The 27,958-nt window shown below is 51.3% G+C and overlaps 12 protein-coding genes across 12 annotated transcripts; 4 read left to right on the top strand and 8 right to left on the bottom strand.

Annotated features, from left to right (window-relative positions):
* Positions 1-25: 25 nt before the first annotated feature.
* ASPVEDRAFT_139257 (uncharacterized protein) lies at positions 26-1,262 on the bottom strand (the record flags this gene model as incomplete). Its single annotated transcript, XM_040807562.1, has 3 exons — positions 26-947; positions 1,005-1,073; positions 1,174-1,262. The coding sequence occupies 3 exons, from the start codon at positions 1,260-1,262 to the stop codon at positions 26-28; spliced, it is 1,080 nt and encodes a 359-aa protein (XP_040672025.1).
* Positions 1,263-1,458: 196 nt separating this feature from the next.
* Positions 1,459-2,509, bottom strand: ASPVEDRAFT_317133 (uncharacterized protein). Its single transcript, XM_040810518.1, has one exon. The coding sequence runs from the start codon at positions 2,132-2,134 to the stop codon at positions 1,607-1,609; it is 528 nt and encodes a 175-aa protein (XP_040672024.1). The 5' UTR covers positions 2,135-2,509; the 3' UTR covers positions 1,459-1,606.
* A 778-nt stretch (positions 2,510-3,287) lies between these two features.
* ASPVEDRAFT_45663 (uncharacterized protein) lies at positions 3,288-4,765 on the bottom strand. The gene is made up of 2 exons (XM_040813353.1): positions 4,059-4,765; positions 3,288-3,971 (listed from the first exon to the last, which is right to left on the bottom strand). The coding sequence occupies exons 1-2, from the start codon at positions 4,542-4,544 to the stop codon at positions 3,408-3,410; spliced, it is 1,050 nt and encodes a 349-aa protein (XP_040672023.1). The 5' UTR covers positions 4,545-4,765; the 3' UTR covers positions 3,288-3,407.
* A 125-nt stretch (positions 4,766-4,890) lies between these two features.
* On the bottom strand, positions 4,891-5,852 carry ASPVEDRAFT_45662 (mitochondrial 37S ribosomal protein uS8m). The gene is made up of 2 exons (XM_040813352.1): positions 5,764-5,852; positions 4,891-5,694 (listed from the first exon to the last, which is right to left on the bottom strand). The coding sequence occupies exon 2, from the start codon at positions 5,629-5,631 to the stop codon at positions 5,119-5,121; it is 513 nt and encodes a 170-aa protein (XP_040672022.1). The 5' UTR covers positions 5,632-5,694; positions 5,764-5,852; the 3' UTR covers positions 4,891-5,118.
* A 210-nt stretch (positions 5,853-6,062) lies between these two features.
* ASPVEDRAFT_154324 (uncharacterized protein) lies at positions 6,063-8,231 on the top strand. The gene is made up of 3 exons (XM_040808404.1): positions 6,063-6,202; positions 6,258-6,424; positions 6,481-8,231. Exons 1-3 carry the CDS (start codon positions 6,165-6,167, stop codon positions 7,842-7,844), a joined length of 1,569 nt encoding a protein of 522 aa, XP_040672021.1. The 5' UTR covers positions 6,063-6,164; the 3' UTR covers positions 7,845-8,231.
* A 4,544-nt stretch (positions 8,232-12,775) lies between these two features.
* Positions 12,776-14,435, top strand: lysB (homoisocitrate dehydrogenase lysB). Its single transcript, XM_040813351.1, has 4 exons — positions 12,776-12,824; positions 12,877-12,917; positions 12,978-13,147; positions 13,206-14,435. Exons 1-4 carry the CDS (start codon positions 12,797-12,799, stop codon positions 14,047-14,049), a joined length of 1,083 nt encoding a protein of 360 aa, XP_040672020.1. The 5' UTR covers positions 12,776-12,796; the 3' UTR covers positions 14,050-14,435.
* A 94-nt stretch (positions 14,436-14,529) lies between these two features.
* ASPVEDRAFT_32568 (uncharacterized protein) lies at positions 14,530-16,149 on the bottom strand (the record flags this gene model as incomplete). Its single annotated transcript, XM_040810619.1, has 1 exon — positions 14,530-16,149. One exon carries the CDS (start codon positions 16,147-16,149, stop codon positions 14,530-14,532), a length of 1,620 nt encoding a protein of 539 aa, XP_040672019.1.
* A 311-nt stretch (positions 16,150-16,460) lies between these two features.
* ASPVEDRAFT_45658 (DUF1769 domain-containing protein) lies at positions 16,461-17,706 on the bottom strand. The gene is made up of 3 exons (XM_040813350.1): positions 17,457-17,706; positions 16,871-17,392; positions 16,461-16,764 (listed from the first exon to the last, which is right to left on the bottom strand). Exons 1-3 carry the CDS (start codon positions 17,620-17,622, stop codon positions 16,529-16,531), a joined length of 924 nt encoding a protein of 307 aa, XP_040672018.1. The 5' UTR covers positions 17,623-17,706; the 3' UTR covers positions 16,461-16,528.
* A 261-nt stretch (positions 17,707-17,967) lies between these two features.
* Positions 17,968-20,154, bottom strand: ASPVEDRAFT_55937 (uncharacterized protein; the record flags this gene model as incomplete). Its single annotated transcript, XM_040815137.1, has 1 exon — positions 17,968-20,154. The coding sequence occupies one exon, from the start codon at positions 20,152-20,154 to the stop codon at positions 17,968-17,970; it is 2,187 nt and encodes a 728-aa protein (XP_040672017.1).
* Positions 20,155-21,104: 950 nt separating this feature from the next.
* Positions 21,105-22,529, top strand: ASPVEDRAFT_139140 (F-box protein; the record flags this gene model as incomplete). The annotated part of the gene is made up of 2 exons (XM_040807550.1): positions 21,105-22,356; positions 22,408-22,529. The coding sequence occupies 2 exons, from the start codon at positions 21,105-21,107 to the stop codon at positions 22,527-22,529; spliced, it is 1,374 nt and encodes a 457-aa protein (XP_040672016.1).
* A 797-nt stretch (positions 22,530-23,326) lies between these two features.
* Positions 23,327-23,844, bottom strand: ASPVEDRAFT_55935 (DUF1748 domain-containing protein; the record flags this gene model as incomplete). The annotated part of the gene is made up of 4 exons (XM_040815136.1): positions 23,327-23,468; positions 23,623-23,665; positions 23,734-23,773; positions 23,839-23,844. The coding sequence occupies 4 exons, from the start codon at positions 23,842-23,844 to the stop codon at positions 23,327-23,329; spliced, it is 231 nt and encodes a 76-aa protein (XP_040672015.1).
* A 1,129-nt stretch (positions 23,845-24,973) lies between these two features.
* ASPVEDRAFT_200033 (pyruvate kinase CDC19) lies at positions 24,974-27,330 on the top strand (the record flags this gene model as incomplete). The annotated part of the gene is made up of 8 exons (XM_040809303.1): positions 24,974-25,097; positions 25,178-25,222; positions 25,280-25,326; positions 25,377-25,457; positions 25,511-25,632; positions 25,700-26,533; positions 26,588-26,669; positions 26,723-27,330. The coding sequence occupies 8 exons, from the start codon at positions 24,974-24,976 to the stop codon at positions 26,966-26,968; spliced, it is 1,581 nt and encodes a 526-aa protein (XP_040672014.1). The 3' UTR covers positions 26,969-27,330.
* Between the last annotated feature and the right edge of the window lie 628 nt (positions 27,331-27,958).

The following is a 27,958-nucleotide window of genomic DNA, read 5'->3' as shown; positions in this document are numbered from 1 at the left end:
TCAAGGGCTATAAGTCCAGATCCAGTCAAGGCGTGGCAAACTTGACTCGGCGGTTACGCCTTTCTTGTATGCGTTTCTCCGTGTCTGAATAAAGACGGTCAAGATACTCCATGGCACTGGCATCCTTGAGGATCTTAGCCACTTGGGTTCCGGCAGAAATGAGTTGGAGGACATTTCGGTCATCCTTGATCGGTCGTGATTGGTGTTTGGCAGCATGTCTCATTTCCAGAGAGTTTTCCAACACCGTGACTAGTTGTTTTATTTGACCATTGTAGAGCACTCTAGCAGGTATACGTCGTTTCGTCGCTAACCTCCTAAGAAGGTACACCCACTCAGTCCATTCACGGTCCGATGGGACCCTCACCTGTCTCTTGTCTGGCTCTAGCGGAATAGGGAATCGGTACTTTGCAACGAAGTCAAACGCGCATTGTGACAGCCGGTCATTCACCGAAGCTAGTATTCGGTCTTGCTCTGAGACATCAAGATTAGTAGGAAGATGGGGTAAATCCCTCCCTTGTGCAGCGACCAAATGTGGTGAAGGCGGATCTAGAAACTGATGGGGCCCATCAAACTCGTCACGGTTTGAGGGACGTCTTTGTGAGTGATGTCGTACAGTTCCTTTGTACTTGTCTGTCGTACGGCGACCTTTTCGTTCGATGAGGTACTCTGCATTCTCCGGTGGCTTTACGAAGTCGTAATCCCGCCTGAGAGAATCAACCGGAAGACGAGCAGGGTGATTCAGCTCTCGGTACAATGGAGTTGGGTGTGGCAACGGCCCCCTTGGAGAAAGACCGATAGACCCCGGCGAGTGTGAAGATGCTGGGATAGATCCATGAGGAATTTGGAAGTCAAACTCAGGCGATACAAGTTTTGGTGGCCTTGAAGTTGCAATTTGCGTGTTTATGGGTCCAGGGTCAAGCCTCGGTGGAGGTGAAAATGGTTTTGTACTAGATGGAGGTTTTCAGCATTGTAAGGAAACAGAAAATTATATAGGATAGAAATACCTTGGCTGATAAATCACCGGCGGTTCGCCAGAAGTCCCGTATATTTGTGGCTGGCGTGAAAACATCGCACTACGTAAAGTGAGCCTCATTCACATCACGCACCGGAATGGAAGACAAGGAAATAGGAGTGGAAAGGGCAATATAAGAATGAATGCCCGATGAAGCTAACCTCTGGCGAGACCACGTATCTGAGTCGTTACTCAGCGAGTGTGTATAGGAGCTGCTGCCTGTGCTTGTACCGGAGAAGTACGAAGACATTGCTGACACTGGAGGGTGAAGGATGAGGGGCATATGTTGAAAGTACATAGGGAAAGGTGTGAGAATAAGTATAACAAATGGCTAGTGGAGGGAAGGGGGGGGTTCATAAAAGTCCGGGTCTCATGTGCTCTATTGGAAGGGGCCTTGGCAGTATCGTGTGTATCAAACAAAAGAGTTCATAGAATTTGAAAGGCCGTGTAGCATATATGTAAAAAGCCAGGGCACGGGTAAAACCCATCGAGGCGGCAGATAAGCTCTTCCTTTCGAAGACCCACGGAGTGTGAAGAAGGCACTGTTTGTCGGTGACTCGCAGCCAGTGACCAGGATAGGCTGGAGGGGGATCACTATTCGCCAGGAATAAGCCGGGCATCAAGGGCGCCTGGAATATGGAGTCGTACACGGTGGACAACGGAGCCCAAGGGAAATTCCCCACGCTCCAGTGGATTGACAGGGTGGAAACAATCGATTGAACAGGAGCGGCGGTTACGACACGGACAAAATGACGATGGCGATCGAGCAATCATCGCAATCAGAAAAGAGAGAGGAAGATCTCCGAGGCTAGACTTTTTTGCCGTCCCAGTATCCATCAGGTGGATAGCTGTGGCAGCCATTGAGCACGGTTTGGCATGGATGGGCCTGACTCTGCTGAAAGACACTCCAAGATTTCGCCCCCACAGGAAGAACGTGGCCAGCTTTGGGAAGTTGATCCTATCCTCAAATGAGATTGGAGCGCACGCCAGTTGAGGAGAAAACGCAAGGGTTGAGATAGATTTTAGGGTTTTGGGCAGCAATGACAGAAGTTGGCAGGGCGCATGCACCCGCTCGGCACGACAGTCGACAACAGCCTCCCAATCCCTAGGCCTTGGCCCCATCAGGACTATGCTTGGCTTAAATCGCAAAATTCTTTTGGCCTAGACGTGTTTCACCCCAAATCTGATAGTATCCACAACTTCGGACGGCTTGAGATGGCTGGCAAGCTTAAAGGGCATTGGGCATCGCGAAGGTGACACCCGACAACGCTCGCGGGGTCCGCAAATCATTTGCAACCACTTATCCTGGGTCGCACAGAGCTTCGCAGCGTCGCCATGCCCAGTTTCTTGAGAGACTTTGGCCCTGGCCTTGCCCTATTCTGAGTGGTGGGAGGGAGGGGACTTCAAGTCATAATCCGACTACTCGAGACAGTTATAAACGATCAAAGTGCATGACTACAGGGAGTATCCCAGCCAAAATTTCCCGCTTTGACAAAGTGGCATCCAATTGCCCCAGTTTTTCTCGATATTCCTCAAACACGGGGGTGGAAATCTCATCAGAAGGCCATTAAAGGCATAGGAACAAAACTGCTGTAAATGAGGGTCGAACTGCGAGGTCCAAGTGTCTCAGCCCCGGGACAAACAACCGCCTAATATTGGGAAACGAAGTGTGGAGATCATGGGATCTTCGCTGTCTGCGAGTATACCGACCCTTCCGGAGCGTTGGGCAGACATATGGCTGCATGTGTTGCCGCCCAAGCCTGGAGCCGACTCACTCAGCTCGCCAGAAGTGGCATTGAGAGGGCGATTTGAGAACTGTAATTCTGAGAGCGGGAGGATCACGGCCCAACTCTTGACCCTCTCGTCTTCCGTTCAGAATGAAGGTATTGGTCTTCGCATACTTCGGATACGGAGCACCCGTTCCGTCATGATTTCGGTTTGCTGAGTTCCAAAACAAAGGAACAAAAGAGGGGAAAGAAGCAAATGAGAATGGAAAGCAAAGGCCATGAGTCTGAGACACTCATCTTGCCTGATGCTGTAGATTCCCTACTGATATCAGCTGAGACACGCTCTCCGGGTTATTTACGCTAACCTGGAGGCTCAGCCGATACCCCATGCTCCTATTTTTACCGATTGGGTAGAATCAATGGTTCAGTTGGCCGGGGGTACCCTGCTTTGGTCTCTGTTGTAATCCGTACTATCTGTCATTGTCGTGCAAGACAGGGTCACTCTAATAATGGTAGGATGGGACAGCGCGATAGAGGCGGAGAGGCAGGGAACTATTCTGATTTTTGTTTCAGCGGTGGTGACAACTCGAGCCCCAGACGACGGGCATAGTCCTTGAACCTCAGCATCAGTGGAAAATCTCGAAATATCACGCAGCGCAACATCGTCTTCAGTATTGGCTTACATCACAGCTCATGCGTATTCCGTCTTCGATACCGATGCGCGCTTCATAGCCCAAAATCTGTCGTGCTTTTTCTCCATTAGCATATCGGATAGCGCATGCATCTCTGACACTACCGCGGCTGAGAGTTGGCGTGTTCCCGAAGGCCCAGGTCGATACCTCAGAGATCAGCCCAGCATAATATGCCAACCATTCAGGAATATGGAGCTCAAATGGCGGAGTATGACCAAAATGGGCCCATATTGCGAGGCAAAAGTCCCTAAAGGCGATGGGCTCATTGTTTTGGATAAAGAAAGCTTCTCCGGCGGCTGTCTTCGAAGATATCAAGTTTTCTGCAGCTAGGACATGGGCATCTGCGATGTTGGTGACATAGGTGACATCCCATAGGTTCAACCCGGTCCCTATGACAAACGGCGTTTCCCATTTTGCGATACATGCATGAATTGCGGGGACCAATTGGTAGTCACCAGGTCCGCAAAGGACAGAAGGTCGGAGCGAGCAAGTAGGCATGGCATCGCTCGAATATTGAAGGACCAAAGCCTCAGCGGCTGCCTAGTAGTTGACCAACCGGCAACATCGTCAGTAACTCCAAAAATGTACGAGACGAATAGCAGTAAAGAAGCACTCAGGGCTCCAAACCTTAGATTCTCCATATATGAGAGATGTACGAGATGTGGGCCAGCTCTCGTCAACATTAGGGTAAGGCATCACCATGTCATCAGTCACTGCACAGCAGGAACTTGTGTAGATGAAGGCCATTGATCCACTTTTCTTTGCGGCTTCAAGCATATTTTTCGTGCCTTCGACATTGACTCGCCATACATGGTTCTGGAGTCTCCTTGCAAACCGCTCGGCAAGATCTGGAACGATTCCTGCGGTATGGATCACAATGTCTGGCCGAGTGCGCTGGAGTACTTCTGAAGTTTCGTCGGCATTGGTAATGTCAGCTTGAACGAAGGTAGCGCTTGCTGGCACGGCATGTATTGGCCCTGGAGGATGTAGGTCAATGATAGTAATGGCACATTCCGAGTGCCTCTCAGCCAATGCTCTTGCAGTGGCTGCGCCGACGAAGCCAGTCCCGCCTGAGATGACGACGCTTCTGATAGATACCATACTTCCAGTCATAGTAGGTTAGTAGCCGCTTCTCCGCCTTTCATGCTATTCCGTTATCATCTATTTTTGTCGAGGCTCGTCGTCCCGAGTGGCCGTGATCGTCCCCTTTGGCCCAGTTATGCAATTCGTTATTTCAATTTCAAAGATTGAAAATGGCATGCGCGCCCAGTAACAAATAAATCCGATAATAAAAAGGCAGCAGGGCCTGATTGAGGATGATTGTTTTGATTCACTGCGGCGGAGGAGAAGAGGGGAGGAAATGAGACGTCGACGGACGAGGATTTTGTCTCGTCCTGTCACAAGATCTCCGGGCTTCAAGAATGTTACCTTGGAGGGAAGGTATCGAGACCATGCTGCTCTTTAATTACGGTTCCCTTGATATATCCGCAGAAAATGGCTAGGGACAATAAAGAAATGGTAATTGAAGTTACTTCGGTTAATGTACAGTAGTTGTTTATCCCAACAGTCGCAAACAGGAAGTAAATGAGATGCTGCGACTGACCAAACTCCGGATATAATGCAAGCCCATCGTACAACACCCCTCGAATAGATATCTCAGCGACGGTCTATCCCCTCCACTAAGTTATTATAGAACGCGACAAAGGACAAGCCCTCCAATCTTCTTCTCGACACACTCTCGTGCTTCCTTGACGCCCTGGTCCGTCGAAAGGTAGAGACTCTCGCCGGGCGACCGCAGTCCTTCGACATAATCGCTTCTTTCCCCTCGAACGACTTCGCGCAGGCCGGCAACGTCAATGGTGATCCGTCGGGTGGGTTTGCTGACCAAGGATATTTTGGAAAGAACCGGTTGACTTTGCCAGTACTTCAGACCCAACCACAGCCGCCTTGAGGCAATGTTGCTCTGTGTTAAAGGCTCCAATGGCTGTGTTTCACCGTGTGCGATCGGAATTCCAAGCAGGTTATGCATAGCCGGCGGTTCGGGGCCTCCGCGCACGACAGACGAAAGGAAACCGTCATTCTGGAGGGCGAGGCAAAGCTTCAGGTGGAGGTTGGAGTTCGGGATCGAAGTAAAGCCAAGCCGAGCCTTGGTTGCATTGTTCAGGTGCGAGCAGACGTGGGCTAGATTGACGAGAGACATTCTAAGCTGCGATCTGGCGGAATTGACCCGGATGGGCCTCGGAGGAATTGGCAATTAAGCGTTCTGGAATTGAACAGTGGGTAATCAGTCTGGGGAAGCATTTCACGAGCGGGGGGTTCATCGAATATATACCTGTGAGGTATGAAGGGGGAAAGACCCGGGGTATCGCAAACACTGAGAACGTAACTCGAGATCTAGATGGCGTGAAGCTGTTGACCGCGGGCAGCTCGATGAAATTTTCGGAGAAACAAAAGGACGGGGCCGATGTTGGTGCCTTGGGGTCAAGGCCACAGAATAAGGCATCCACGATCTATCCATCGTCGAATCATCTCCAAGTTCTAAGCGCCCTCATTGCCGCCGGCGTTCTGCAGACTGCATATCACGGCCAGTAGTCTCTTGGTAAGTGGTTTTTCTTTGTCGAAGGCCTATAAATCATTTTTGCTGCCTGGTCTTTCATTTTCCCCTCCCTATTTCCATGTAGTCGCTCGACGTCCCTTCGTCTACTACAAACAACTGAATACTAACCGCTAATTATGCCTCCGCTACCAGGCGAGGAGCGAGTTCTGACTCTGTGAGTATCCTGACTGCCCCGCGTACTCTGGGATCGCATGGTCTGACATATGCAGCTTCGCCGATATCCATTATTACTTTACTGCTCCAACTCCGAAGCCCGTTCTTCATCGCTTCGAGAAGAGCTCCTATCTATATCTGTACCGCAACAACACCCAGCAGAAAACCAGGATTGAAGTAGCGAATAACCCTGGTACCCCCGATCAGGATGCATTTAATGGAGGTAGGCTCGCTGCAGGCGTGTCCTAATAGTTTTACCGAGGTCTAATCTGTTGACAGCTCTCGATAATTCCCATATACAACACTCCACCTCGTTTCCATCTCGATGTACAATAACCGTGGATGGACAGACACAACAAGCGCAAGGAGGACTGTCCTTTCCCCCGCCTCCCAATAGCGCCAACCCTTACGAATGGCAATTGCCCACGAACGATGCGCACAATCCTATGCAGCGTCTCCATACTCTAGATATCTATTTCTGGAGTGCAGGCGACGCCGACCAATTCCTAGACTCTGTTGAAAACTACTTGTCGCGCGCCCAGGTAGAAACCGACCGGCATCCTTATCCACCAGGCTCTTCCGAAGGCAACGCCACAAGTACAGTCGTCCAGCAATTAGAGAATGTGGCCATCACGGACCCGGCTTATCAGAATGGACAAACCCGGAATTCCCAATCAGAAGCGGCGGTCGTGAGCCCTGCGCTCGTTGATATCCCTCCACCACCTCCCATGGGCAATCCAGCCGCGTCACCCCAACACACATCCTCAATCAGCCCTCCTGCTGAGCAAAAGAGAGACTCCGCGCAGCTTGCCCCTCTACCCTATAACCCGGCCGCCCCCGCAGCGCCAGAACCGATCAAGCATCGCCAGAAAACACCTCCTCCTCCCGATGCCGCAGACGGAACCGGTCTCGCCGCCGCCATAGCAGCGGACAACGGCGTGTCCTATACTAACCCTGGCCAGACCCTCGGAGGAGGCTACCCCGCTACTACTGCTGCTGGCATACCCCCCCCTCCGCAGCCACAACTTGCGCAAGTCCCGACAACCCCATACTCCGTTCCCGGATCCTACGCCTCTCCACCCCCAAGCGCAGGGCTTCCCCGCACAGGCTCCTTCCCACCGCAACCGCCTATCCAAAGTCCGCCTATACAAACACCACCTATCCAAAGCCCACCAGCTACAACCCCCTCATATCCACCAACTCACCTCCAAGGAGGCACCCAGCAACAGATCCCAATCACCCAACCCGTCCAGCCCGTTCACACCTACGCTGCCCAGCCTCAACAAGTCCATCAAATCCAAAATCAGCAACAACCCCCAAGCTTCTACGGCAGTCAAGTCCCGGCAGTAGGTGGCTACTCAAACTACACCTACGACCAGACGCCCAACCCTCAACATCAGCATCAGCATCACCACCAACACCACCACTCTCAGCATCATCTCCACCAGCCATCCTCCTCCGAATACAGCATCCACGGGCAAATGTACCGGCCCACGGAGGCAGAAGCAGGCTCACACCTTCAGGAGCACGCGAAGCTAGCAGTGCAGCAGCCTCCGCAGCGATCACGGAAACTAGAGGACTCGGCATCGAAAGTTGAGGGCAGCGTAAATCGGTTTTTGAAGAAGTTGGAAAAGAGGCTTTGATTTGTTCCGTCTTCAACGGCTTGGTTTGTTTTGTTCAGTTGGTAATGTGTCAAGTTGTTTGTGTGGAGAGGTTATACCCATTCGTGTAAATAGGCAGGTAGGCATCAGAGATTTCGATGGGTAAGGAAGGCATTTTGTTGAGACCCGTTTCCTTAGGATTTTCGGCAATATGATACAGTGTATGCCTCAATGTAAACGTTTGTTTTGATTCCCAGGTGACAAAATTATTGCCTTGAGCATCGAGCTACAAGAAAGTGAGCGTCTACTTGGTACAAGGTACGCCTCTCGAACTAAGGTAGAAGCGGTACAACCGATCAAATAGATAGCGCATCTTAGTTACATTTTCACATATACCGAGGTAAATCTATGCTATTCCGAAGATAAAATTCGAGAACAGTGAGTAGTCTAACAGAAAAGGCCTTGGGACCAAAACAACAGCCCTGCGCACACGCTCTGGGTGACACCGAGGTTCCGTTCTCAGGAGTAGCAGCAAAAGTTAAATAAAGTAGCAAAACGATGAAGGTATAATCACAAGAAGGTACAACAAACATGTAAGTAGAAGGTGAGAAGAGGAAACAGCCAAGATACTCCTAGACAGATTGATGCAAGATGCAGGAAAAACGCTAAATCACCCAAGGATTTCTAACACCGTTAATGAATACGCAACTAAGTGTTAATTGAGCTGCGCTGTGGCATAAATTGTCCCCAAAAAGAAGAAAACCGAAAATCGACAAAGCCGGCACAAAAGGGGTCGTCTCTGGAAACGTAGAAGTGAGAAGGGTATAACAAAGTATGTCACAAGAAATGAAATAGTAATCAGAATTGTCAAGATATTTGAAGGTCGCCGAAAGACGGCGAGATTCATCTAGTTCGAGGCATCCTTGTCATTTACCGTCAGTTTGCTGAGATCAATATCAACTTCGGCAGACTTGGCCACTGGCTCAAGAGGGGCTTCGTTGGGGGCAGCGGGCTCCTTGTCTTGTGAAACAGCAGATATCTCAGTTTCAGTTGGTTCTGCTGTTTGAGGAGCGTCAGCACCATTGACATCTGCCGGCTCGGTCGGCTTTTCCACAATCTCTGCAGCTGGAGCCAAAACTTTCTTCTCAGGGATCTCCGTTGTTGGGTATGCAGGAACTGTTGTGGGCTCAGGCTTCTCGTCGACCTTCTGAGAGATTTCAGGTTCAGTGGCCTCGGTGGGTTCGGTGGGTTCAGTGACTGCCTCTTCGGGTATCTGCTCTGGCTGTGCAGCAGGAGTCGCCTCCAGTTGCTCGTTGGCTTTGCTGCCAGAAGGCTCGGCAGCAAAATTAGTAGGAGGCTCAACAGCAGGCTCAGCAGGCTCAGCAGGCTCAGCAGAAGAATTCACTGGTGCATCAGCGGGTGCCTCCTCGTGTGGCTTGGCTTCAACAGGCTCCGGAGACTTGCTCGAAGTCTGGGCGGGAATTTCTATGGTAGCTTGTTCCGCGGCCTCTTGCATGGGCTCAGCCTTTTGTTCTTTCGGTTGAGTCTCAGCTGATTCGCTGGCAGGGGGCTGTTCTGGCTCGGATGGCTTCTTGGGTACAGCTTTCTGCTTCATCGCCGGGGGTGAACGAGTATCCGACTTTGATGATACCTTCCCTGGGGAGCGGGTGACATTGGGTCGAGGAGGACTCTTGATTTCCACTTTCTCGTGCGTCTTGCTTGCGGAGCTGGCTGTAGGGCGCATCATCCTTGCCAGAAAACTCTCGTCGACTGGCCTAGAGGCCGTACTTGAACGGGAATTTGGGCGATCATTCGGTGACTGTCCAGGGGGCGAACGGGATGCTGCTTGCTTACGGACACTGGATGCGGTAGGGGTGATTGCACGTTGGCGCGTTGTGGTCTTCAAGCTGGACGGCTTGCGTGATAGAGTAGAAGTAGCACCAGACTTCGCTGCTGACGTTTGAGAAGCTGTGGTGGAGTTTGTAACGCGAGCTGGTCTAGCTGCCGATGACGATCGAACATTGCTACTCCGAGCTGCCGGCTTGGTGGCCTCACGAGCAGGAGGCGAAGCACGGGTGGGCCTTGTAGACGTCTTATTTGCTGTGGCAAGCGATGTCCGGCTTGATTTATGAACAGGTGCCTTCGCCGCGTCGCTCTTTCCACCAACAGTAGTTGTAGATGGCCTAGAGCTGCGGGTTGCCCTAGTGGTCTTTTCGGCGTCAGGTTTGGTAGCCGACGTTGCCGTGCGTGATGTGGCTGAGGTCTTCGAAACTGGCGCTTGAGAGGCAGGCTTGTTGGTCGAGGCTATCTTTCCGGCATTCAGGTTTGACGGCTTCTTCGAAACGGTCTTCGCGGGTTTCGCTGCTGATGCCTCAGGTACAACCGTTGGGGGTTTGGGTGCCGGCTGGTTTTCCTTGTTTTCAGATGTTATTTCCTCGGCCTTCTCTTTTCCTTTAGTCTCGACGGTAGCGGGGATAGGGTCTTGCTTCTCGGTTGCATTCCCTTGCTGGGGGCTACCAAACCCATTGGTTGGTTGAGCCGAAGATCCGTTGCTCTTGACGCTACCATCAAGATCTTCCGACCCAAAGCTTTTGGCCCTCGATGGCGAAGGAAGGCTGTCGCTCTGCGGGCTTATACGGCGTAAACCCAGAGCGGGACCCCCTTGAGACCCTCCATCAACAGCGACAAAGCTTGCGCGTACCTTCGATAGACTATCCGAGCCAGCGGGAGATCTGTCGCGAGGAGGAGGAGACGCGGCACTTGGCTGGCTATTTTCGAACCTCGCGAGGAGACTCTTCACGCCGGGGTGGGCACCTTTGTCGGTCATGGTGACGCAGAAGCTGATTCGCGGACCGGAAGGTGTTGAGCAGGCCTAGGGCGGCCGAAGTGAGATTACGCAAACGATTGTAGCGGTGGCCGCAGGATGTGATCTAATCCGCGGTTGTGAGAAGTAATGTGAGCTGTATCGCGCAGAGTCGCGAAAGCTAGGACACGTTGGTCTGACGGAACACGCAGAGCGGGGGAGGAAGGAGATATAAACAGTGTGGCGATAGTAAACAAACAAAGCCGGGGAGAGGCGGAGCAAGTCAATAGCAGATATGGGCAGCCAGAGAGAAAAGTCCAGGCCCAACAGACATGATAGAGAAAGGCTCTAGAAGAAGCATGGAATGAACAGAGTAGTCAATCATTTCGATGGAGGAAGAAAGGAGAGAGGCGCTGACAGACGCAGCAGCAGTGGGGATCACGCCTGAGGCAGCAATTCAGGGGGCGGATCCGCGGCTTCATCTCTGGAGCTTCCGGCCTTCTGTTACGCTCGCTCGGTTTCACTGGACCTCCTGCATGCAAACCAATAATCTCGGCCCATTTACCCCGTTTCGTGGCTTCATGGGCCATAGCGTCGCCACAATATTGCTGCTCGCCTGCCTTATGACCACTTGTTAACTTGCTTTTTCCCAAGACGCCGCCACTTCCACAGGGGCTCTATAACACTCCCTTTTCGCCCCTGAGATTGGGTAATTCGCTTTGACTTCGCCTGGGTGGACACCTCAAGTCATGTCCATCTTGCAAACAGTTGACGGACCATCCAACAACCGCGTTCATGTTTTCGTTGCAGGCTAGGGAAGGACCGAGCCTCTTCCGACAATTCGGTGTGCTCGGAAGCCAATTGCAATCCATGCCCCTGCGTGCTCAGAGAAGACACGACCACACTAGTAGACAGTAGACTCGACACTGGGCCAGTGCGGGCTCAACCGTCCGATCGGTGTTGGACTTGACTGTTGATCGGCCTCCTTGAACCGCACCACTGGGCAAACCGAGACTACTCTGTACAGCCACTGCAGGGCTCATACCCGCAAATCGGCATCCGTTGAAACTCTGCAAGGAACGGCTATTATGGTATTGTCGCAGACTTCGATAGTTAGTTAGATAGTGGGTAAAATCTGTCTATCGTCGCCGGATGTCTATGCGAACATCTGCGCGCATTATCATGCATGGATCCGCGGAGGGGTGCAGGAAAGTTTACATCTCAGGCAAGGAGGCAGGCACTCGATTGGAATGCTACAAATCTGCTTTTTCAGAGCTCCTTAAGTGATGTCGAAGCCAGGAGAGGCAGATTCCAGCGGACTGGGGAATGCCAGTGAAGCGACATGTTCAAAATCGATCAAGTCACCCAAACCAGACTATTCGATCACATTTCCTATTCCTTCTGTCAACCCTTGCTGGCTCCTTGAGGGGTCGAGAGACAGCCCCCATATGCACCCTGACAACTCGTCCAATACGCCATGGAAAACTCGGGAACATGAAATGATAGAGGCTACCAGCTGTTCTCGGTTGTCATCAGGTGAATTAATTTTATACAGTGCTAAGCTGCTGAGAATGTCCTCTTGTTGCATAGCGACGGATGTACCCGGTTTCATCCATGACTGGCTATCATATTACGAAGCGCTCTCTCCACACGCTGGTGTAGAGGACAGTGCGAAAGGTGCATTGTTTTGATTGACTGTGGTCTAAAGAGCGTCCGTAATGCTAAGTCGCTTGCCCAGCTTGTGGTATTAGAGAATCTGGGAGGTTTGGAGGTTTAGAGGTTTGGAGGTTGGGCTTTCGAAACAACAAATGCGAGAAGATCCAATTGCAGATTGTATATTATTTTTCATTAGTATTATGTATAGAAAAGGACCGCATTCCGTTGTGAACGAATGGATATATATCTTTGGTTAAGGTCTAATTTGAGCTGGTGATGAGTGTACTGTGGAGGTGCGAGACGACCATACAAGTCGGTATAACGCCTTCGTTCGAGATAGATTTAGTTTCAAAGACTTGGAAAGAGAAACAACATCCTGGACCTCAACATCGGATGGAGACGACGCAATCCTGATAGATGAAGTGCCGGTTCCTCGGCGATACCACGGATCAATATTATCCCGACCGCCATACAAAACAATTCCCTCCGATCACGGACGTTTTTCTGGACTGCAGGAAACCTCCAGATATTCGCAATGGCTGCTGCTCGGACTCTTCGCATAGGTCAATTGGTCTTTTCATATGTTATACAGCATTTACTGACAACCCTGTGCAGGTCTCATCCCCGGTGACGGTATCGGACGGGAGGTCATCCCGGTGAGTCGCATGTCGCAGACGACAAAGACGAAGAAGTGTTAATCGTGCTCGTACTTTTAGGCCGGTAAACGGATCCTGGAATCCCTACCTTCTTCTCTGAACCTGAAGTTCAACTTCGTTGACCTCGAGGCGGGTTACGACTGCTTCAAGAAGAACGGTACTGCTCTGCCCGACAAGACCGTTGAGGTCTTGAAGAAGGAATGTGATGGTGCTCTCTTCGGAGCTGTCAGGTTCGTTGTATTTCATCTAGCTGCAACAGGAGAGCATTACCTAATGCAGTTTGAATAGCTCCCCGTCCACCAAGGTCGCCGGTTACTCTTCCCCCATCGTCGCTCTCCGCAAGAAGCTCGACCTCTTCGCCAATGTCCGCCCCGTTAAGACCACCCTCGGCAGCAGCACCGGGAACCCCATTGACCTCGTCATTGTCCGAGAGAACACCGAGGACCTCTACGTGAAGGAAGAGAGCACTGAACAGACCCCCAACGGCAAGGTCGCCCGGGCCATCAAGCAGATCTCCGAGCGCGCCTCGTCCCGCATCGCTACTATTGCTGGTGAAATTGCTCTTCGCCGCCAGAAGATCCGCGATGCCACCCCTGCCTCCGGCCTCCGCACCAAGCCCATGGTCACCATCACCCACAAGTCCAACGTCCTCTCGCAGACCGATGGTCTCTTCCGCGAGACCGCCCGCGCCGCCCTCGCCGCTCAGCAGTTCTCCTCCGTCGAGATCGAGGAGCAGATCGTCGACTCCATGGTCTACAAGCTCTTCCGCCAGCCCGAGTACTACGATGTGATTGTTGCCCCTAACCTCTACGGAGACATTCTGTCCGACGGTGCCGCCGCTCTCGTCGGCAGCTTGGGTCTCGTGCCCAGCGCCAACGTTGGTGACGGCTTTGCCATCGGAGAACCTTGCCACGGTAGTGCCCCCGACATCGAGGGCAAGAACATTGCCAACCCCATTGCTACTCTGCGCAGTGTTGCCCTCATGCTCGAGTTCTTGGGCGAGGAGAATGCCGCAGCTAAGATCTACGCCGCTGTCGATGGCAACCTGGATGAGGGCAAGTATCTGTCCCCCGACATGGGCGGAAAGGCCTCCACCACCGAGGTTCTGGAAGATGTGCTCAAGAGACTGTAAAGTGCGCGTATATATTGAGTTAGACAGTTCTAGTACTTATGTAAACGAATAAAAGTTGAGGTTTACAGCGCTCTGGGTTTTTATGAAGTTTCGATTCAACTACTACCTGGTTGGAGCGCAAATCCAAAACTGTCCACAACATCGCACCTCCCTCACGAGCTCCCTGACGAAAGTAGCACCTGACATCTATGGACTATTCAGTTACTGCGATGGGAAGGCGCGATGGGCGTCGGGCCGACCCCCGTCGCACCTGCCTTGCGGAGGAAATCAAATATTGCGTGCATGGAAGGTGCGCTGGACTGTTATCAGAATCGGAAGGTGCCAGCAATACCCCTAGAGAAAGGATTACATGGCTTAATGAGTTTTGAATAATCGAACAATGCCCGCTAGGGCTAATTTAGCTGGATGTGAACATCATTTTAGTACTTATGCAGCTACCTATAACATATCTCTTCAACCTCGCATCCACCATTCTCCGTTCTACCCCCTCAAACTCTCACCGAGATATACCGACCTTGCAACCATCACAGTAGTCAATACGAAAGTTAAACTATAGAGCCCAACTGATACACTTATCCCGCTCGCCCCCATTCCCAAGCTGATGATATAGTTCACCATGGCCGCTGTACAACAAATGAAAATCCGGTGCCCGATATTCGAAAGCCACCTTGCCGCACTAAGCTGACCAGGCGTAAGGTCTCCTGACTCTCTAATGGCAGTAATCTTTGGCACGTAGCGACCGCCGGCCATAGCGAATATGCCTAGGCCTAAGACGAGGCAATCTTGCGGAAGTGTTGCGAGGGGATAATCTGCCAAACCTCTGAGAGTTACTACCCCTAACTCTGTCAGGAAGATGCATGAGATTGTCCTAATGTCGTTCATGGTGAGCGAGTTCCCATGATAGGGAGCTGCCATCGTGAACAAGGCACTCATCAGCGGATTGATAACGAGGAGGAAGAGGCCGCACATTGCCTCGTAAAAGGCCAATATACCACTCCCAGTGCTGTATGACGACGACGCGTATATAAAGTTGCAGCATTGGAGAGCGGTTTCCTCAAACAGTCCCCGTGCCGTGGTGAGTAGTAAAGAGATGTTCAGCTTGGCAGTTATTTGGGGTGGCAGTGTCTTGATTTGGCATAAGATGTTCTGGATTCCTGCTTGAATAGACTGGTTATCCTGGCTTGGTGAATTCCCATCTACAGTCTGATCGCCCTGTATTCCATTCTCTTCCTGATCGCTTCGGAGGCCTAAAGTCTCTGGAATAATTGCTGCCCGCAGAAGTGGTGCTAGAAGCAGATTTATAGTAAGAACAAGTAGGGATGTGATGCCATAGTACTGACTGTGCAACACGGCCAAACTGATGGCCGGCCCAGCAATATTAGTCATTGTCTGAGCAATGGCCAGGAATGACTTCTCATGTTCGTCTTCACCGACTCCAAGATCGCCCCGTATAGTCTCAATGAGGTCCCGGGTGACGCCGCTTCCACCACCAAGCAACAGAAAAACACCAGAGAACCAGACCCAGCGGACAGACATGAGGCGACTGTAGCAAACCACCACAATCCAAACTAGCCTGAAAGTTTCGCCGATGCTGTTGCAAAAAAGCATGCCCCTTCGACCGATGTGCTTACGCTCCGATAGCTTGTAGTATGGAAATCTGCACGCTATTTCCGGGAGGATGGGGAGTAGGGCCAGAATGCCGTTGATGAATGCGAGTTCTTGTCGAGTGTGTTGTGTTCTACACACGTCCCAGTTGGAAAGCATTATCTCAACTTGGTCGTATTGTTCTGTACAGATAGTACTTTGCAGGAGCTGCAGGAGCGCAACCGGCTGGAGGCTTTCGCTTAGGGTGAACGTGAACATGAACACGCGCAGTAAGATTAGCTTTGTCTGTTTCTGCTGGCGGTAGTGTCTGCTGTTGCAGTTGTTGTTTTCATCATGTTTCTCATTTTTATCTTCAGCATCGCAGTCCTTGTTGTCCGATGGCTTTTCATTGCATGTCTTGTCGCAGGGCTTGTTACCGGCTGCTTCTTCGGACACAAGGTCCACAAGGTCCCAGGCTGTATCGCCGAGAGAAGAGGAGACGTTTTTGGGAGACATTGTGCAGGTAACCTCCTAGAAAGAGGCGTAGGAGAAAGAAGTATGATTGATCAACTGCGACTGGACAGCCGTAGATTTTATAGTACTGGATAAAGCCAGGTTCACTCGTAGCCCTAGAGTGAGTCAGACGGTTATACTGACCCAGCCTTCCTTCTAGTGAACACTCGAGCCAATCAGGTATCATAGCTCTGTTAAATTCATAGCTTTCTTTGAGAAGAATAATTCTTTATGATTAGGCCAGAGTCTTCGGGCTTCGCCTTGTTCGCTTCACAGCCTGTCCATAACAGCATACTATGCTCCAGGCTCAGCTCTGGTCCAAGAAAATAGACGTATATTCGGGTTCTATCAGCTAGAAATAGTATATCTACACGTTCTAATTCTACTCAACATCAGCCGCGGACGGTTCTTCCTCCCAGTCAAACCTGCCTCCTTTGACTTTTCCTGGTTGCCCAGATACAGGATTCTGATCCTCGTTCTCGTGAACTAAAGTGAACAGAACAACCAGATAAACCTCCCCTGTTGTCCTGTTTTTTAATACATACCGCAGGGAATGTGTCTTCTCGTCAATATAATGCAACGCATTGATATTGAACCCGGGAAGACGAAGGGTAAAGTCTATATAGGCGTCTCATCAGCACCTATCTTACTCGGGCAGATATCAAAACAACAGTAAGAATAAACAGTCAGGGGGAAAAAGGAAAAGGTAGAGGAGGCATCTGACCATTAAAGTCCAAGTACTGATTCCCAAAATCTGCAAAATAAACCCTGCCCACCTCAAATTCCCACTCTTTTCTCTTCTCCTCATTGTGGAAATGCGATCGCCTGGCCCCAACTTCGCCAGGTACACCCAATTCTTCACGAACACTAACCCCCTCATCTTCACCCTCTTCAACAACCATCCCATGCACATCCGGCAATTTACCAACACCTTCTACCCCGCCTATTTGTCTCCCGACCCGGAGAGCATTCCACGTCGCCAGCGCAGGACTATACAAATACGGCTTATCGGCATGTGCATCGCCGTCAAGCGAGGGATCGATCGTCCACTGGACAAGACGGAGAGCGGCCCCGAACCCCGGCGGGAGTCTATCACGGATGGGATTGTCGAAGTCGTTGCCAAATAGAAGATCGTCGCCATTTATTGGTTTGGCGAAGGAGATTGCGAATGAGATCGAATACTGGTCTTTATGGTGTAAGGGGTGTGTGAAGTAGGGGTTGGTTCTGGGCGCGCCGTCTGGGAAGCCTAGCGGGTTGTGTTAGATGTGTTCTCTTGAGATTATGTTAGATATGGCTGGGAGTAAAGCTACCTGTGTAGTTCTGGACTCGGACGGCGAGATTTGTGGAAGCATGCGAGTTTGAGATGTATAGTGTTTGGTCTTCGTTTACTGGGACGTCTTGGTGGGTTGCGGGGTCGTAGTCGGGGCCTGCGGTGACTTTGAGACGGTATCTGGATACCTTATCTGATCCTGGCATGATGAAGTATCTCAATGGGCGGTCTAATAAAAATATAATCTGGAAGTCTAAACGGACATTGAAGAGATTAACCTTGGAAGCCGAATAGTTGTCTACATCTTAAGCTTCGTCGAGGCGACGTCATAGATACGATAAGATAAGCCATGCGGTCCTGGAATGTTGATCACCGACTACAACGTGGATGCATTTCTTGAGAAGAGCTGTTTTATCAAATTCTATGAGGTTTAATAAAACATATCATACATCTCTCCAGACTTACAGATGGCCCTAACGGTGGACTAACTTGTGCCAGAAGACGAAGTCTAGATAACGAAAGTAAATACAATAGATCAACGAAAGTAAAGGTTAAAGATCGGCTGGGTCCGAGGGAACAACGTCCACCTCGTCTTCTAGCTCGTCCTCAGTGAGAATACCAATTCCACTGTCGAGCCGCCTTCGATGCTTCCCCCGTCCAACCTCCACATCAACAAATCGTGTCATGCTGACTGGGGTGATGGGCTCGCTGCCACCCCCCATGCCATCTGCCTGCAGTTCATCTGACTTCAACTCCCAGTTCGCAGCTCGAACCTTTGCTTTGCGACGTTCAGCGCTGACTGCAGCCTTCATTGTTGTGTATGCTCGTGTCTGCTCCGCAACCCATTTATCCAGAAAGCCGTCTCTTGTTTCAACCTCCAGTCGTAGTTGTTCTTCGAGGCCAGAATTGCTGCGACCGAGCTTCTCTGCTTCCGCTTTGGCAGACTCCAATGCCGTGTTGAGTTCAGCAACCCGGACATTCAACAGACCAATTTCATGTTCATGTTTCTCAGCATTGCTCCTTTGGCTTTCGACCACCTCGGAGCGCTCGCGCTCAATTGTTTCCATTTTGGCAGTGAGGCCGCGGACCTGTATCCTATTTTGTTCAATAACCTGTTCTAGCTCGCGAATCAACCTTTCCATATCTGCAATGGTTGAATTGGCCGTGCGACGCGCTTGTTCTTCACCGGCCAGCTTATGGGCTATTTCAGATAGTTGTTGGGCATGGCTCTCGGTGCGCTGGACTTTCTCCTCTTCTAACTTGGTCACGAGTTCTTCAAGGCCTTTGACTTCGCCGTGATATTTGCTCAGCGCGGTGTTTAATCTATCGATACCGATGACCTGCTCCTGAGCTTCACGTTCGAGATCCTGCATTCTCATTCTCGTATGGAGCATATCCCCTGCAGAAGACACGATCGACTCTTCCATGTCCTGGATCTTCTTTGACGCGGACTCATAGCGGACTAGAAGGGTATCAAACTGTCCTCGCAGAGCCCTTTCGCGATCAGCCGAGCCCTGGTGGCGCGTCCGTTCCTCACCAAGGTCCGTGACGAGCCCCTTGACTCGTTTCACAAGTGCACTCAGCGTGGACATTCCATCATTCAGGCCAGCATCGGCCGTCTCTCCAGGGACTGTCCGTTCCAGCTCGAGACGTGCAGTGCGAAATTGGTTGTGCAATTCTTCCACGCTCTCATATGCACTTGCACCGTTGAAGCCGAGACTAGAGAGTTCAGCCTGGATATCACTCAAAGTTTGCGTGGCGTCTGAAGCACGGGTAAGCATTTGCATGAGACTTGGGATAATGTCGTCGAGGAAGTCGGGTGGAGGGGAACGTTCACGAAGATGGTGTCCAAGGGGTGTATCGTCTAGCAAGTGAATACGCGAGCGACACGCTTCGAATAGTTTTTTCTTCTCGTTCTCCGCTGCTTTCAGATCCCGAGAGAGAGCGAGGAAGTCAGAGTTCATGTTGCATGATGTCTGCGCAGAAGCATCGGTATCTGATCGCTCTTGGCTGAGTGAAAAGCTGTCTATAATAGGGTGGCCCGTACCAGCTGCACGAAGATCGGGAGAATCCGACATGAATAAGTTAGTGTCTCCATCAAAACCGCTATCATTTATCAAAATCGTGTCCACCGTATCTGTGTCGCTGTCGGATGCTATGGCCTGGTGGTTACTTTGAGCAGATGATGATAGGTGTGCCCTCAGTCGATCGTTGGCAAACTCTAGATGTTCAATCCGATCCTGCGGTGCCATCCATTCTCCATCGTGGCTTGGTGATTGACTTGACGGGGAAGTGTTTTCTCTTTTCGCCACCTCGAGTTCTTGTTTCAAAGTGTCCCTTTCGCGCAGCAGCGTCTCGAGAGATCTTTCGTACTGAGCTACTGCTCGCTTTTCGCGTTCGATGTTGGTAATCTCGTTACTGAGGCCTGTACGTCTGATCCTGCGTTGAGTCCGCGTGTCCAATAGCTGCCGTAGTGGCGTGAAATGCAGAACCCTCTCGGGTGATGTAGAACCTCGTGGTATCGGACTGTCAGTGGATCGGCGAGACCGTGGAAGAGGAGTGGGCCGGCGACGTGACGGGCGATTCGGGGTGCGTTGAGAACCGTACTCCTTCTCCTCAAAAGAAGTTCGACACAATACTGGAGTAAGGCCAGTCGAGTAATCTGAAAGATCCTGCGTCGTAGGGCCTGGATCTGAGAAGCGTACCCTCTTACGCGGACGTGGAGTCTCGCAGGGCATAGCAGAGCCATTATCGGGACGATTTTCGTCGACTGTAGCACACTGCCCAGCGTTTGAACCGGAGCTGGTACGCCTCTTTCGACTGCTGCGCGTTTCCATAGTTGAGACTGAATAATGTTGCATGGATCTATGAAACGCAAGTGGATGGGTGCGGTGTCGGTAAATAAGAGCCGTTGGTGCTAGGCAACGAGGAGCTCGAGCCACCACAACAACTGACAGGTAACAGGTAGACCGTTATTATGATTCACCGCGAAGTAAGAGAAACAACAACCCGTCGTGTCTTGCGCGTGATGGACCCAGCATGCCCTGCCTAATCGGGGAATTGTAAACAAGGCAGCAGTCAGGTGATCCCTTGCCTGGCCTCCAGGGCCTCAGGCAGCCGCTCCCTTGAATGCGAAGGTTTTGATCCGTGGAATAAAATGCGAAGGGTGCCTACTGCCGACGGAGTAAAGGTTCATCATGGTGATTGTGGAAATGAATGATGCGAGGAAGTGAATCTCGGGTATGCAGTCTGCTTATCGCCATCTTGTCGTAGCCTTATTGTAGCGTTCCCGAGGATACAACGCGAGGAGTTTTTGTTGCAATCATATTCTTTCAGAGACCGGTTGACTTTCAAAGTAACCTGCGCTCTGGACCAGGACCAACCAATTCTGCAAGAATAGGAGTGCCTCAGGTTGTGATAACTAAGAGGGAGGTAGAAATGGACGACTGCGATTTGCGGTGGATGATGTCATCTGAGGGGGCCACTCACAATTGAGCTCTTTTGGGGTTCTCTGCAGATACACACAACCTCCATCGACCTCAAGGTTATCTCCAGATGTTGCTTTCAACCCCCTGGAGCTTCGACTTCTCGGCGCGTCTCAGTCGAATTTCCTTGTTAGTTACTGGTTGAGTGGGCGATCCTTCATACCCACCTCCATCTCTGGTTAAGCTCACGACCACTGGCTCCGATGGCCGTTGCACTTATGGAGTGGCCACCGCCCCTTGGGCAGCGGGGACAGGATTCTCACCAGAACGAGAATGAAGAGGAAGGGCCTTCGTTGACAGACCGAGACTATATAACGTTGCAGAACCTCAAGACGTCGCTCCTGAAACTCCCTCCCGAACTGCTGTACGAAATTCTCTCTTATATCTCAGCGTCTGATCTTGTCCATGCCTCCGAAGCCTGCCGGGTACTGGCTCAGCATGCGAACAACGACCGGCTGTGGGCAAACTTGGTGAACTTGAACCTGCCGGAGCCAGTACAGGAACCTGGGGTTTTCGACTCGTTCCGCAGCCTTTACATCAACCATCATCCGTGCTGGTTCATTCCGCGACATAAGGTGTGGTTTTCGGATACAGAGCATACCGGCAATCTTATTTTAACCCGATACGACAATCGACGCGGAGTAATCGAGGGATACCGTGTGACTACTGAACGACGTTCTCACAAGTTTCAAGTGTGGGAGTGGAATCCCGATGTCGTTATCCAAGCATTTGAGCCAAAGGTGAACTTGTGGCTTGATGATCCTATTCTTCTTCTACGAAAGGACCCGGAAGGACGACCTAGATATCTTGACACCGAGAGGGTCATGGAAATGCCAGTCCAAGTGCAATACGTCTACAATGCCATTTCCCTATGTCGGCCCGGTTGTCCCGAAGAGCTCACCGAGGACACGCAGTGGCCACCATCCAATATCCCCAGTAACCATCGTGTCTACCGTAACCCAGATGTCCATTGGGAGGAATGGAACCGTGTGCCTCGACAACTTTCTCAGGTGTCGGAGCATGCATTTCGGATCAGGAGATGGGCGCATTTCCGTTTGGGTATGCCGATATTCACTGCTGGACAACGCGAGACAATGTCGACCTATTCTACTCTCGACCCAAGCCTATACACGCCAACAAAGGAGAAGCCATACCAAGGAATCTGGGTTGGTGATTACTCGGCCCATGGATGCGAGTTTCTCCTTTTCCTCCAGCATGATAAGGAAGGAGATGAATACAATGCGCGCGACCCACGAAATGAAGACATAGTACAGAGGGGTAGTCTGAAGGCCGTGAAACTCACTGGTGACCCTAATGTTCCCCGCGGCGAATACTCGTTCATGTCAGACGACCTCGGGCCCGGTGGCACAATCCGCATTGCAACTGAATCCCTCTTCGAAGGCGCGAGAGTGGTACGTAGCAGAGGCCATGTTGCGGGCCTTGGTTTTAGGGATGGTATGTTTTCGGCTGTATATTTCCCAGACATCTGATTAACTCCTTCTTTAGATACTTTCATTACCTCCCAGCTAATATTAGTATCGACCGACTGTGTCGCGCATTACTGGGAATCCATGGGCCATATCACGTACTACCGTCGCCTGGATATTGATGCGCTCATCCGAACATGATGTAAAGACATACATTCCTGGCGTCAATAATGTTTAACGATTATTACGCATAACGAACCTTGCCCTATTTCCCCCCCTTCCCCCGACCCTCCTGCTTTGTTTTAAGTGGCGGCCCCAGGTGTTTCCTCCTCGATCGTTTATATATTGGTTGGCGTTCGTGACGTCGTTACTTTTCCTTATTCGGTCCCGACTCATCGCTAGACTCTGTTGCATATGTTTTGTCTCTTAAACATTCCTATTGGAGAGCCGAGAAATAACCTGACATACGGAGAGAATTGGAGTTACCGGGTTTTCCCATATATCTACCGTATAGAACTCCCCTAACATGACTGACGATACTAAACCATGACGCAGGTTAGAGACAAACGCAACTAACCATAGTTCAGCAGCGCTGAAGTAATTCAGATAGATCAATATAGAAGCAAAGAAGCCATCCAAAAGATAATTCAATTCTAGAGCTCCATCGAGTTCACGGCAATGGTATAAAAAAATAAAGAAAAGATAGCAGCAATTCCTAACGCCAGGTTGCGCAGAACACCGTGGGAACGGTAACAACAAAGACGGAGCTGACTCAATCATTCATTCGTGGTTGAGCCGCTTAACCCCCATACCCCGCGGGATAAAACAAGACATCGTATAGTTCTTCCGCCTCCACCTTAGACTTAACGCCTTCTCTCCTCTCTCTTTAGGGTACCATAGCAATCATCAATCTCACACAGCACTCGCACAAATCTCAGGGTTCTATGGTCGAAGTGCGGTTTAACCAGTTCAATTCGACCCGCCCAGTGACCAAAAATTCACCGCTTCCTCTCAAAGTAGCTCGTCGAGCTGAGCACCGCGATCGACTGATCCATTACCCACTCGCCAACACCGAGGTAGTTATCGATCCACTTCTTGAAGTCCTTGTTATCGGTGACCTTGTCGGAGCTGAGACTGGGGCTGGATAGAGTCCCCACGCAATGTTCCCCGCGGACGGGGAGGAGCGCGGGGTAGAAGTGTTAGTTTCATGAGTCTTGTTATGTATATGGGCTCTCGATTGGTTGTTCAAGGGTCACCGTGATGTACGGGAAGAGAAGGGGAAGGAGGCATTTACGTGAGTCCAGTTGAGCGCTTGACGCCGGCTAGGAAGGCAGAGACTGCGCGGGACCGTTAGCAACTAGTTACATTTTTTTTGTGCACAGGACAAGATGGGATGTAAGCTTACCAAGTACCGCGTCAAAAGCGTAGTGAGTAAGGCGACCGACCTGAAACGGTCATAAGTCAGTTGAACCAGATACCACGACTCGGACTGTCGGAGGCTGAAACGTACCACCATTTTGGGAATGAGGGGATTGATATTAGGGTATATGCACGCCGAAGAAGCAATACGTAGCTGGATATGAAAAGGTCTAAGCTTGCGAGAGCTTGTTCGGTGAGACAGATAGGGAGAGAGCGAGCTCTGTAGCAATTGTTCCAGGACGGACAGTTGTATCTGCTCCGCAGCGGGTGTCGGCGATGCAACAACTCTCACGTGGTGTTTCACATGACATGGCTTGGTGGCTGGCGCCCAAACAGATGTGGCTGGTGATGCTCGAGTGAGCGCCAATACATGCTAGGCCTATAGTAGACTAGGGCCCGGAGATCGTTGTCCGGCAGAAGGCGACAAGATTGCTTTTGTTCCTCCGACGTTGAGATCCGGAAATGGAACTGAGACCGCCGATGGACAATGCACAAAGCCAATCAGGCACCCCAAACAGTGGGAGTGTAAGCTCTGCTGATCTCCGACAGGCCGCTGTCGCAGGGCCATGGGCAGGGTCACGGTGCAGAGCTATCGATCTTGGCTTCCCAGGCTGTGGGTGGGATCTGCCTCTAGGGTCCATTTGCTGGGAGCATGTCGCTGGAGATGGCTTGAGAAAACCAAATCACGAGTAGTGTAGATCATCAATTACGGTGTACAAATAGAGCCATGCCAATGCTTGGGTACTGAGGGTGGTGGTCTTTTGACGTCAGAATCTCGAGAGAAAAAGAAATTACAGATAAAGCGGAGATGATGCGAAACCGCAGCACAGACATCGGGTCAATAAAGTATTTGCAATTATGGATAGGATGCCCACGTTCTGATAGATACTGAGTAGAATCTGTTGCAATTCCCATTATTCATGCCATCTCGCTAAGAAAATAGACTACGGCCCACGGGGAGCCGGCCGATAAGGCGAACGAGACAGGCAAAGCCGCAGTCTGTTAGTACGGCCAACAGTATTTTCCCTCCCGGGCACACGCCCCTCCTCCCGCGCCTCTCCCACTCACTCTCACCGGGCGGACCAAGCTGACCCATCCTTCCCCTCTCACTTTTTTTCTTATCGTCCTCCGTGCCCTCTCCCTTTCTTTCTTCCCTCCTCATCCAGACTCACCTTCGATCACTTTTCCATACCCCTTTCGATTTACCCACAAGGGAAGCTCTCAAAATGGCTGCAAGCTCCTCCCTCGACCATCTGAGCAACCGGATGAAGCTGGAATGGCACTCCAAGCTCAACACCGAAATGGTGCCGGCGAAGAACTTCCGCCGCACCTCCATCATCTGTACCATCGGTATGCTCCTTCTGCGATTTTTGCGATCCATTCAAATTCAATTAATTTGGCCTCCGACTGACATCGCGCTCCCTTTCTAGGCCCCAAGACAAACTCGGTTGAGAAAATCAATGCCCTCCGCAGAGGTATCGCTATTCACCAGATGCATTCATATCGGGTTGGACGCTGACAACTATAAATAGCTGGTCTCAACGTTGTCCGCATGAACTTCTCTCACGGCTCATACGAGGTAATTTGTCCACATGATTTTGGGGTCTAAGTTGATCTGACCCGCATCAGTACCACCAATCCGTTATTGACCACGCCCGGCAAGCCGAGGCCTCGCAAACCGGACGCCCCGTCGCCATTGCTCTTGACACCGTGAGTTCCAAATAGTCCGAAACCGCCGCGTTGCAAATCTGACCGGAGTTTAGAAAGGACCTGAGATCCGTACCGGAAACACCGTCGGTGATCAGGACATTCCCATCAAGGCTGGCCATGAGCTCAACATCACCACCGATGAGCAATACGCCTCTGCATCTGACGACCAGAACATGTAGGTTTTGAATGGCTTCTCGGCCGTCAAACATGATGGCGAGTCCCGCTAACCCGGTAACCTGTAGGTATCTCGACTACAAGAACATCACCAAGGTGATCTCTGCTGGCAAACTCATCTATGTTGATGACGGTATTCTTTCATTCGAGGTCCTCGAAGTCGTCGACGACAAGACCCTCCGCTGCCGCTGCCTTAACAACGGTAACATCTCCTCCCGCAAGGGTGTCAACTTGCCCGGTACCGACGTAGACTTGCCTGCTCTCTCTGAGAAGGACATCAGCGATCTGCAGTTTGGTGTTAAGAACAAGGTCGACATGGTTTTTGCTTCATTTATTCGTCGCGGTAGCGACATTCGCCACATCCGTGACGTGTTGGGCGAAGCCGGTAAGGAGATTCAGATCATCGCAAAGATTGAGAACCAACAAGGTGTCAACAACTTCGATGAGATCTTGGATGAGACCGACGGTGTCATGGTTGCCCGTGGTGATCTTGGCATTGAGATTCCTGCTCCCAAGGTGTTCATCGCCCAGAAGATGATGATCGCCAAGTGTAACATCAAGGGTAAGCCCGTTATCTGTGCCACCCAGATGCTCGAGTCCATGACATATAACCCTCGTCCCACTCGTGCTGAGGTCTCCGATGTGGCCAACGCTGTGCTTGATGGTGCCGACTGTGTCATGCTTTCGGGGGAGACTGCCAAGGGTAACTACCCTTGCGAGGCTGTGACCATGATGTCCGAGACATGTCTCCTTGCTGAGGTTGCCATTCCTCACTTCAACGTATTCGACGAGCTCCGCAACCTTGCCCCTCGCCCCACTGATACTGTCGAGTCCATTGCCATGGCTGCCGTCAGCGCCAGTCTCGAACTCAATGCAGGTGCTATTGTTGTCCTCACAACCAGGTTAGTCATTCGTTCTTGTCTCGCTTCCCTTGGACATTTGCTGACATAGCACAGTGGAAACACCGCTCGCATGATCTCCAAGTACCGCCCCGTCTGCCCCATCATCATGGTTTCTCGTAACCCCGTTGCTTCACGGGTAAGTTTGGCGGCCACCGCTGTTGCTTGCGCATGTTGACTAACCTGTCGTAGTATTCTCACCTGTACCGTGGCGTCTGGCCCTTCCTCTTCCCCGAGAAGAAGCCCGACTTCAATGTCAAGATTTGGCAGGAGGATGTCGACCGTCGTCTCAAGTGGGGTATCTCGCACGGCCTCAAACTCGGTATCATCAACAAGGGCGACAACATCGTCTGTGTGCAGGGCTGGCGCGGCGGCCAGGGCCACACCAACACCGTCCGTGTGGTCCCCGCTGAGGAGAACCTCGGTCTTTCTGAGTAAATTCACCCAAGGAGAGCATTGCTTTCCTCGATGGAAGGCATAGCGGTACCGACAGCGATGGAATCGTAGGCGTCACGTTAGACGGTCCGCTTAGACTCGAGCCCCAGGGATTTGCGCGCGCGACCCCGCGACCTGCAGGATCCTCGTCACTTTCGGATCCATGCATCTGGCGATGTGTGGGCACTGGGCCAAAGGGGCGCTCCTCCATACTCGTTGGGCCCTCCACCCTTGGTAGAGAGAACAAACATGACCTGTAAATTCGAATTTCTGACTTGGCGTTAGTTAGCAAACCATCGTTAGTGGTGTTCATGATGCACGGTATAAAAGCTAGATTAATGATATTCTCGTCAACTCTTTGTCGCAAAGTAGACTGTATATGTTATGTTGGTTCTGCAAATGCCATCTTTGCAGGAGGACAGTAGTTGACTCGATCAATCAGAGTCAGCCGCGGTTAAGTTCACCTGGCAAGGGTGAAGCGGCTTGCGCAGGATATAGATCGCTCGATATCTAGAGCGCATCAGAAATCTGGGTTCGCAAGTGAGTGTTCAGCTGAAAAGGCGAAGGCGAAAGCAAAAGCGGATGAAGAGAAAGAAAGATTGGAAAGAGCAAGAAAGAAGGCTTGCGGGGGAAGCACAGCGTAAATCGAAAATGTCCGAGCCGCGGCAGCTCCCCAAACAGAGGAAATCGGGAAGTTGCTCCCCGCTCTATTCGGAAGGGGCGACTCGTCCCTGGCTCTTGCCACTGCTTTCCTTTGCGCTCTTGCCCCCAAGGCCAGTTGGCTGCTTGATGAGAGCGATGTTACCAGAGGAAGTAGTAGAGAAATTCAAGTTGAAACTGCGCCTACGAAAATAACTCAGGTCGGATTCTTCATATGATCTCGGCAAATCATCAGGCCGGGTTGTGTCCCGACTTCAGCCGATGATTCGGCATCCACTCGGGGGAGCGGAGAGATTACCGCCGAGTCGGATTTCTCGACATCATTGAACGTTG

Source organism: Aspergillus versicolor (genome assembly GCF_001890125.1).
Source record: "Aspergillus versicolor CBS 583.65 unplaced genomic scaffold ASPVEscaffold_10, whole genome shotgun sequence".
NCBI classification, from domain to species: Eukaryota; Fungi; Ascomycota; class Eurotiomycetes; order Eurotiales; family Aspergillaceae; genus Aspergillus; species Aspergillus versicolor.
This window is presented reverse-complemented; position numbering and strand designations above follow the sequence as displayed.

Bases quoted from the DNA above. Each gene is read 5' to 3' on its own strand.
- ASPVEDRAFT_317133 (XM_040810518.1), bottom strand. From the start codon at position 2,134: ATGGGGCCAAGGCCTAGGGATTGGGAGGCTGTTGTCGACTGTCGTGCC.
- ASPVEDRAFT_45663 (XM_040813353.1), bottom strand. From the start codon at position 4,544: ATGACTGGAAGTATGGTATCTATCAGAAGCGTCGTCATCTCAGGCGGG. The intron at 3,972-4,058 runs GTTTGGAGCCCT...GTCAACTACTAG, and splicing joins TCATATATGGAGAATCTAAG to GCAGCCGCTGAGGCTTTGGT.
- ASPVEDRAFT_45662 (XM_040813352.1), bottom strand. From the start codon at position 5,631: ATGTCTCTCGTCAATCTAGCCCACGTCTGCTCGCACCTGAACAATGCA.
- ASPVEDRAFT_154324 (XM_040808404.1), top strand. From the start codon at position 6,165: ATGCCTCCGCTACCAGGCGAGGAGCGAGTTCTGACTCT. The intron at 6,203-6,257 runs GTGAGTATCCTG...TGACATATGCAG, and splicing joins GAGGAGCGAGTTCTGACTCT to CTTCGCCGATATCCATTATT. The intron at 6,425-6,480 runs GTAGGCTCGCTG...ATCTGTTGACAG, and splicing joins TCAGGATGCATTTAATGGAG to CTCTCGATAATTCCCATATA.
- lysB (XM_040813351.1), top strand. From the start codon at position 12,797: ATGGCTGCTGCTCGGACTCTTCGCATAG. The intron at 12,825-12,876 runs GTCAATTGGTCT...AACCCTGTGCAG, and splicing joins TGCTCGGACTCTTCGCATAG to GTCTCATCCCCGGTGACGGT. The intron at 12,918-12,977 runs GTGAGTCGCATG...TCGTACTTTTAG, and splicing joins TCGGACGGGAGGTCATCCCG to GCCGGTAAACGGATCCTGGA.
- ASPVEDRAFT_45658 (XM_040813350.1), bottom strand. From the start codon at position 17,622: ATGCCAGGATCAGATAAGGTATCCAGATACCGTCTCAAAGTCACCGCA. The intron at 17,393-17,456 runs GTAGCTTTACTC...ACAACCCGCTAG, and splicing joins CCGAGTCCAGAACTACACAG to GCTTCCCAGACGGCGCGCCC. The intron at 16,765-16,870 runs GTCAGATGCCTC...ACGCCTATATAG, and splicing joins TCAGTACTTGGACTTTAATG to ACTTTACCCTTCGTCTTCCC.